At 41.5% G+C, this 8,701-nt stretch overlaps 1 protein-coding gene across 3 annotated transcripts; it reads left to right on the top strand.

The window, feature by feature from the left end:
• Positions 1-854: 854 nt before the first annotated feature.
• Positions 855-5,960, top strand: Gdf9 (growth differentiation factor 9). 3 transcript variants are annotated; one of them, XM_048783555.1, is made up of 3 exons: positions 855-1,112; positions 2,739-2,966; positions 4,618-5,960. In XM_048783555.1, exons 2-3 carry the CDS (start codon positions 2,834-2,836, stop codon positions 5,580-5,582), a joined length of 1,098 nt encoding a protein of 365 aa, XP_048639512.1. In that variant the 5' UTR covers positions 855-1,112; positions 2,739-2,833; the 3' UTR covers positions 5,583-5,960. The 3 variants fall into 3 exon arrangements, with proteins under 3 accessions (XP_048639512.1, XP_048639513.1, XP_015348235.1); XM_048783556.1 differs by having other exon boundaries at positions 2,657-2,966; XM_015492749.2 differs by lacking the exon at positions 855-1,112 and having other exon boundaries at positions 2,150-2,966.
• The last annotated feature ends 2,741 nt before the right edge of the window (positions 5,961-8,701 follow it).

The following is an 8,701-nucleotide window of genomic DNA, read 5'->3' as shown; positions in this document are numbered from 1 at the left end:
AGGTGCTGGGGTGGGGGTGCTGCTGCCTAGGCCCGGAGGTGGGGCTTAGTGGTGAACGTCTGGGTTCCTGCGAGATTTGGGGGACCTGGTGTCCCCCGGGAGGCGCTCACAGTAGTCCTGGGCCTTTCCACGGAGCTTCAGGCTCCGGGAGCGGCCGGGTGACATAGAGATAGGGGAGAAAAAAGGCGCCAGGGCTGGGATGTAGCTCGGTGTAGAGCACTTGCCTATTATGCGTGAGGCCTTGGGTGACATCGCCAGCACCACAAAATAATAGTAATAACAACAACGATAATAATTTTGAATTTTGGGGTCGGGGTGGCAGCTGACCTGGAGGGTCACGGTGGTCCAGAGCTTTGCGCCCGTGAGTCCCCCAGGCAGTGGAGAACGCCCCTGAGGCGCAGCCACCCCGCGGCAGCCTAATGCGAGATTTTATGGGGTTTTGTCCAGTAGCTAAAAAGGGGCTCTATTTTCAGAACATCAGCTACGCCAGTATCAGCTTTATCAATCGAGGCGCTGCACAGACTGGTGATTTACCTTGTACTCTAAGTGTGGGTTAATTTTCCTCAAGCAGATAGCCTCCTTGAGGGTGGTGCCGGGTTGCCCCTTGTGTCAGCTTTTCACGATGCACATTTACCTCGTTTTTCTAAAAAGTGAAAGGAAAGTGACCGTGACACTTGTAGCGACCAAAAGATCTTTATTGTGGCAGTGACAGGGTAGAAAGAGAAAGAGCAGGGAAAGAGAGAAGAGAGAGGAAAAGAGCAAAGTGGGGGGGGGGAGTGAGGTGGGAAAGCAAAGCGCAACAGAGAGAGAAGAAAGAGGAAAGAGAGCGAAAGCGAGAGAAGAAAGAGAGAGCAAGAGAGGGGGGCCCATCAGGAGAGAGTTTTTATAGCCAAAATATAATGGGGGTCTCTGGGTCTGCAAGCTGCCTTGTTGGCGTACAGTGATTGGATCATACAGTAGTTGCTAAGTGTGTCATCTTCTGCCTTCAGTCAGACGGGGCAGGGGTCAGACGTGGGTTTTCGTTGCACCAGACCGGTGGGGGTCGAATGTTCAGCCTTGAGTGGGGTTGAGTGTTCAGACTTGAGGCAAACAAACGAAAAGGAACCAAACAGGTAAGGGTCCAGTGTTCAGCCCACCTGCAGCCAACAGTTGTTCAGACTGCTCTGCAACTAACAAAAAGTAATATCTAATTTGGTCTCTGCTCCAAGGCAGGAGCATGAATACATAGAACAGTTAAGGATGAAAATACTGTACTGAATTCTACCACCATTTGGGTGATTAATAAAAAATAAAGCATTCATTTATTTACTAACCCCTGCAAACACTTCAAAAGCTTTCAACCAAAATCTTTTCAGATGAATGTGCTAATCAAAGTAAGGACATCAAGATGTTATATATTAGTTAAGGTTAAGAAGCTGGACATGGTGGCACACTCCTGATGACTCAGGAGGCTCAGACAGGAGGATTGCAAGTTCAAGGACAGCCTCAGCAATTTAGTGAGACTCTGTCTCAATAATTAAAAATAAATAAATGAAGTACTGGGGATGTAGCTCAATGGAAGAGTGTTCCTGGGTTCAATCTCCAATACCAAAAAAAAAAAAAACACAGTTAAAGGCTGTGTCCTCTTTTAAAACACATCACAAGCACACTGCAACTTACCAAGTACAAGTCCTATACTAAGCCACTAAGAAGGACTGAGCAACCTAACATTTCCCTGATCTTTGGAATTTCTATGTCAATTGTGATTTTTCTCTCACTCTCCATTCAACACTCAGTAAAATAATTACTTATTTTAAGCACCTGAAAGTGGGAGAACTGTCGAGGATGAGTTGAAAGGAAGAGTAAACCCAATATCACAAATTGCATACCAAAAGAGCTGAGTATCATCACAAATTATTAGCTTTTCTACATGCCTTGGGAGTTTTGACAGACACCCAAGAACATTTTAAGAATCCTAATTTCTTGCTGTCGCACACCTGTAATCCCAGTAGCTTGGGAGGCTGAGGCAGGAAGATTGTGAGTTCAAAGCCAGCTTCAGTAAAAGGGAGGCACTAAGCAACTCAGTGAGACCCTGTCTCTAAATAAATTACCAAAAAAAAAAACCCAAAAAACAGTTGAGGATGTGGGGCTCAGTGGCTGAGTGCCCCGGGGTTCAATCCCTGGTAACCCCCACCTCAAAAAAGAATCCTAATTTCTCTCTGTTTTTTTTTTTTTAATAAAAGGAGAGATTTTATTTTAAGATAATTCTTCAATTTCTCTTAGACTGTCAGCTCCATCGCTAGTTCATTAGCGTAACAATAACTCAGCAGATTTTAAGTAAATTCCAGGGACAAAGGGAAAGTTACATAATCAAGTCAATCTGACCTAATGAGGACAAATTGGATAATTAGGATATTATCAGCTGATTGCTATAGACCTGATAAAAATTATCTTCAGCTAGGGATCCTTGAGGCCTGATTGGAGAAGGGATGCTAGTCAACCCACACACCTAAAATTTATTTAAGAGACCAAGCTAGGGGTTCCTGGCCTTTAGGAAGAAGACAGGCATGGGGAAATGTTTTCCTTGTTCTCCCAAGCCATGGCACTTCCCAGCAAATTTCTCATTTGGTTTTGCTGTTTTGCCTGGCTGTGTTTTCATGTTAGTCTTGGTTCTCAGACTTCTAGGGGAGAAGCTCAGATTGCAACTAATGCTGAGTTGGAATCTGAGGCAGAACCTTGGTCTGTGCTGCAACCTATAGATGGGACACCCAGCCCTGGCCACCTTTTCAAGTTTCTGTCTGATGGGCGAGGTGGAGCCCCTAGGCTGCAGCCAGACTCCAGAGCTTTGCACTACATGAAGAAGCTCTATAAGATGTATGCTACGAAGGAGGGGATTCCCAAATCCACTAGAAGTCACCTATACAACACCATTCGGCTCTTCACTCCCAGTTCCCTGCACAAACAGGCTCTTGGACATCAGGTGACAGGTGTGTAAAAGCAAATTTCTTAACTGGGTGGAGGGACGATGTTATAAGCTTAGATGCATCTGTATGTCCATGACAGACAAACCTGAGCAGTATGTGTGTCTAGAAGACGGGGGATTGAACCCAGAGCCTTGCACATGCTGGGCAAGTACTTGACCACTGAGCTACACCCCAGCCCTTTTGTATTTTTCTTTTTCTTTTTTTTTTTTTTTATTTTTTAATTTTTTATTGTTGGCTGTTCAAATGTATTTTTCATTTTTGAGATAGGCAACTTAGTGAGACCCTATGCTGGCCTCAAACTTATGATTCTCCTGCCTCAGCTTCCAGAGTAGCTGAAATTACAGGCCTGTCCCACTGTGCCCTGCTGGGTTTTGCTTCTTGAATTGGGTTTTATTTTGTAGGATACTCAATATCCAATTGAAACAAATTTGATACTTGATCACATTCTTTTTTTTGTAGGGAGTCCCCGGGGGATTGAACTCAGGGGCACTTGACTACTGAGCCACATCCCCAGCCCTATTTTGTATTTTACTTAGAGACAGGGTCTCACTGAGTTGCTTAGTGCCTCCTTTTTACTGAGGCTGGCTTTGAACTGGCAATCCTCCTGCCTCAGCCTCCCAAGCTGCTGGGATTATAGGCACGCACCACAGCGCCTGGCTCATGTTTTCTTTCTAATGCTGTCATTGGTTAAAGTGGACTCAGATGATAGGATTTTAGCACTGAAAGAGACCTAATGGCTTTGAAGGCTGAGGAAAGTGCTGGAGAAGCTTAGCATCTGTTTCTGTTCACCAAGCTGTTGGAAATGTCCTATATCTGATATGCCCAGTATGTTCTGTGTCAAACAGGATAGTCTCTTGTTTGTTGCTTTCTGTGAGGTCCCCATCTGGTACAGTAGGTCCTTAAGAACAAAGTGTCAGGGCTGGGGATGTAGCTAAGTGGTAGGGTGCTTGTTTAGATGTGTGAGGCCCTGAGTTTCATTCCTACCATTGCAAAAACGAAACACCAAAGTGTAAGTCAACAATTGGAGCAGTTCGTTGTCTTAGGTGTGAGAGGAGCAGTGCTTTAGAAAAAGTACTTTCTCTAGCTCATGATGTAAAGAAAACCATTCTAAACAACCAGGGCTTGTGGCCATTTAAATGCCTTTCATTTTACTCTAGAGGCATCAGAGCCTCCTTTTTTTTTTTCTCAAGTGTGCTAAATTAAATGGGCAGTCAAGTGGTTTTAATTGATTTAATTCACTGGGCTTAGATTATTGTTTTAACAAGGCTGAGTGTTTTAAATTACTATGATGGTTTTTCCCTATAGAGTGTCTCCAAAAGAAAAATTCTACTTATTAGCTTCCTGTGTTTGGAGCAGGTTGCTAATATTGGAACTTCAGAATGTAATAATTCCCTGTTGCTTTAATTTACCATCAAAGTTGTTCTGACATTCTGGAGATAAAATATCCATTGATGGTTCCTGGGAAATAGGGTACCAATTACCTTTTCTATACATCTATTTTTAGTCCCTCCCCTCATTGTCTTTGAGGCTTGAGGAAATGCAGGGAAAGAGAAGGGAGATTGCATATTGCTAGTACAATTCCTAGATTTGACTTCCAATTACATCTGATTTGTATGCAAGCACCACTAACTGGTGAATCATTTTTTCCTTTCAGGAATCTTTCCATCAGTGGACCTGCTGTTTAATCTGGATCGTGTTACTGCCGTCGAACACTTACTCAAATCCGTCTTGCTCTACACTTACAATAATTCAGTTTCTCCTTCCTCTATTGTTAAATGTTGGTGCAACCTGGTGATAAAAGAACCAAAGTCTTCTAACAAGACTCTCCCTAGAGCTCCTTACTCATTGATCTTTAATTCACAGTTCAAATTTAGAAAGAATCACAAGCAGATTGAGATTGATGTAACCCCACTCCTCCAGCCAATAGTGGTTTCCAGTGAGAGAAATATTCACATGTCTGTCAATTTTACATGCACGAAAGACCAGCTGCAGCACCCTTCAGCTCAGGATGGATCCTTTACCATGCCTCTTCTGCCCCCCTCACTGATCTTATATCTGAATGACACAAGTGCTCAGGCTTATCACAGGTGGTATTCCCTTCACCATAAAAGGAAGTCTTCACAGGGTCCTGACCAGAAGAGTAATGTGGCTGCCTATCCCATGGGAAAAGAGACTGTCAAGGGTGGGAGACCCACCTGCCACCGGAGAGGTCGGGAAATCATCACCTCTCAATTGAAGAAGAAGCCACTGGTTCCAGCTTCCTTCAACCTGAGTGAATACTTCAAACAGTTTTATTTCCCCCAAAATGAGTGTGAGCTCCATGACTTTAGAATTAGCTTTAATCAGCTCAAGTGGGACAACTGGATTGTGGCCCCTCACAGATACAACCTTCGGTACTGTAAAGGAGAATGTCCAAGGGCAGTTGGGCATAGGTATGGCTCTCCAGTTCACACCACAGTGCAGAACATCATCTATGAGAAGCTCGACTCCTCAGTGCCAAGACCATCATGTGTACCTGCCAAATACAGCCCCTTGAGTGTTTTGACCATTGAGCCTGATGGCTCAATCACTTACAAAGAGTATGAAGATATGATAGCTACCAAGTGCACCTGTCGTTAACTTAAGGTCCTCTAAATGAAAACCTTGAGCCTATTTAGCAAAGTAAGTGTTGTGTGCCTCTCTGCTCTCAGGAGAAGGCTTATGTGTCACATAACACATTATAGAAATAGGAGCATATGCATGTTAGCACATTCTGGGGCGTCTGTCTGAAGGGATAAGGTCAGTTGTTCCTACTTAGCCTTAATTTCAACACTTAAATGTAATTACTTTGGAGAGATTTATTTTTTTTTTCCCCTGAGCATTTTTTTTTCTTTTCACAAGTGTTTTGGTTTTGATGGAAAAATTCTAACTTAGCATAAATCTAATGGAATTGCCGCCACAGATATTCAGAGAGCTTTAGTATTATGATAATGGAAGAATAAATTCCTGTCAATGGCATAAATTGTGTGTGTTTTATTAAATAAATTATGATTGGGAGAGAAGAAGCATGTCAAAAAGCTGACATTGGCTCAACTTTTGCTTTTTTTTTTTTTTTTTCCCCCAGAGTGAAAGGGAGGTTAACCTCTCTGCCTGAATCCTGGTAAAGTGAAATTCGCTAGGATTAGAGTATGCAGCAGAACTCTTTCTGTTGTCTTAGTGTGATTGGTGTACAATACGCTAATTCTGCTTATTAACTGGTGTATATAAATTGAGTCAAGTAAAACCATATAACATTTGTCCCATTTGTTGAAGGGAAATTGTATTGCAGATTGTTCCAAGAAAACCTGTGTTCAAGATTTTAAAATGTATTTTCTTTCTCTAAAACTTCTGACCTTATGGAAGAAAGCCAAGAAGGTTGGTTGATATTTGTTTTTTATTTGCTTTTTGCCTGTTTCCCTCAGTCCACCCCACATACTCTTTTTCCAGGTGTATTAGCAGTGTTCCCACTAAACTAAGCTGGTAGTGACTGTCTTATTACTGAGCAGGCCTTATATGGATCTAATGGCTTTTGTGTGGGTTTTCTTTTTTTTTATATATATTTTAGGGATTGAACCCAGGGAAACTCAACCACTGAAACATTTATCTAGAGATAGGGCCTTGCTAAATTGCTGAGGCTGGCTTTGAAATTGTGAACCTCCTGCCTCAGCCTCCCAAGCTGCTGGGATGAAAGGCATGCACCCCTTCTCCTGGCTTTTGTGTGGGTTTTCACTGTCTCTTATCTTAAGAGAGCAAAGATACAGAGTTAGGGCTAATGTAGTGACATTGTATTTCAGAGTTTCTAAAACCCTAATCTACAAATCAAAAGTAACTTTTACATGCAAGAGTTACTTTTCACTCTTGTAAAATGATCTTTTCTTGGTGCTTGTTTTTAGTTTGATTAGATAAGATTCCCACACCATATGATTTGCCCATTTAAAATGTACAATTCAGTGGTATGTAGTATATTCACACACAGGATGCCATCACCATTGTTAATTTAAGTAAATTTTTATCACCTCAAAAAGAAACTATTCCTTAGCTGTCCACCCTGGTTTCCTGTCCTGTCCTACCCCCAGCCCTAAGCAATCCCTAAACTGTCTCAATAGATTACATTACTCTGTACTTTCACTTGCATGGTATGAATTGCAATATGTGGTCTTCTGTGACTGGCTTCTTTCACTTAGCATGTCTTCAAGGGTCACCTATATTGCAACATGTATCAGTACTTGTTTTCTAATGACAGAATATTTGACTATACCAAGTTTTGTTTATCCATTTATTGATACTTGAGTTTTCATTTTCTGGCTATTATACATAATGATACAAGTTTGTGTTTAATTTCTCTTGGGCATATACCCAGGAGTGGAATTTCTGGGTCATATAGTAACTCTTTAATCGTCTGAAGAACTGCTAGACTGTTTCCTAAAGCAACGGCACTGTTTTATATTCCCACCAACACAGCATAAGAGTTCTGATTTCTCTGTATCCTCTTAATGTTTGGCGTTTTTGATTCTAGCCATCCAAATGTATGTGAAATGGCATCTCCCTGTGGTTTTGATTAGCATACTTACCTGATGACATTGAGCACGTTTTCACACACCTATCAGCCAATATGTCTTTGAAGAAATGTCTAGTCAGATCCCTTGCCCATTTTGTTTCTTTTCTCCAATCTACCTCCTGCACTGGGAATTGAATCCACAGGCTCTTTACTACTGAGTTATATCTCCAGCCTTCTCATTTATTTTGTGTCATGGTCTCGATAAATTGTCCAGGCCGAACTTTAACTCCTGCCTCAGTCTCAATTCCTGTGATTACAGGCAAGCGCTGCCATACTTAGCTCCTTGCTTATTTTTTCATTGGATTCTTTGTATTTCTGTTGTCAGATTGTAAGAATTCTTATATGTTCTAGATATAAGCCTTTTATCAGATATGATTTCCAATTATTTATTCCCACATGTTGCCTTTTAACTTTTTATTGTAAAATATGACATAAAAATTTACAATTTTAGCAATTGTAAGTATGCAGTTTGTGGCATTATGTCCATTCACTGTTGTCCAAACACCCACTATCTGTCTTGGAAACTTTTCATCAACGAGACAAAACATTTTTTTTTTCTTGTACCAAGGATTGAACCCAGAGACACTTAACCACTGAGCTACATCCCCAACCCTTGAATTTTTTGAGACGGGGGCTCTCTAAATGGCTTAGGGCCTTGATAGGTTGCTGAGGCTGCTTTGAACTTGCAATCTCTTACCTCAGCCCCCTGAGCTGCTGGGGTTATAGGTGGGCGCCAACATGCCCAGCTAGACTAAGTAATACTACGTGTGTATATTTGTAACACATTTTGTTATCTATTTATCACTACAAGGATTGTTCAGCTATTATGAATAATGCTATAAACATTTGTATACAAATATCTGTTATGGTGTCTGCTCTCAGGTTTGTTGCCATGCTAGGGATCAAACCCAGATCCTCACATGTGCTAGGCCAGTGCTCTTACCACTGACCTACATTCCCAGCCCTCTGATTTCAGTTCTTTTGGATCTATTCCTAGAAATGAAACTGATAGATTAATTTTTTAAAGAATTCTTTAGAAAGGAGTATACATTTTTTAAAAATTAAAGTGGAAGTATCATTTTACTTTCTTATCAGCAATGCCCTAGGACTCCAATCGCTCCACTTTGTAGCCAGCACTTGCTATTTTCTTTTTGCTTTTTAA

This window comes from Marmota marmota, unplaced genomic scaffold (genome assembly GCF_001458135.2).
Source record: "Marmota marmota marmota unplaced genomic scaffold, marMar, whole genome shotgun sequence".
NCBI classification, from domain to species: Eukaryota; Metazoa; Chordata; class Mammalia; order Rodentia; family Sciuridae; genus Marmota; species Marmota marmota.
Note: the sequence above shows the minus strand (reverse complement) of the source record. Positions and strands in the feature narration are given on the sequence as shown.

Coding starts and splice junctions, on each gene's coding strand:
- Gdf9 (XM_015492749.2), top strand. CDS start 2,555: ATGTTTTCCTTGTTCTCCCAAGCCATGGCACTTCCCAGCAAATTTCTC. Junction 2,967..4,617: donor TCTTGGACATCAGGTGACAG/GTGTGTAAAAGC, acceptor TTTTCCTTTCAG/GAATCTTTCCATCAGTGGAC.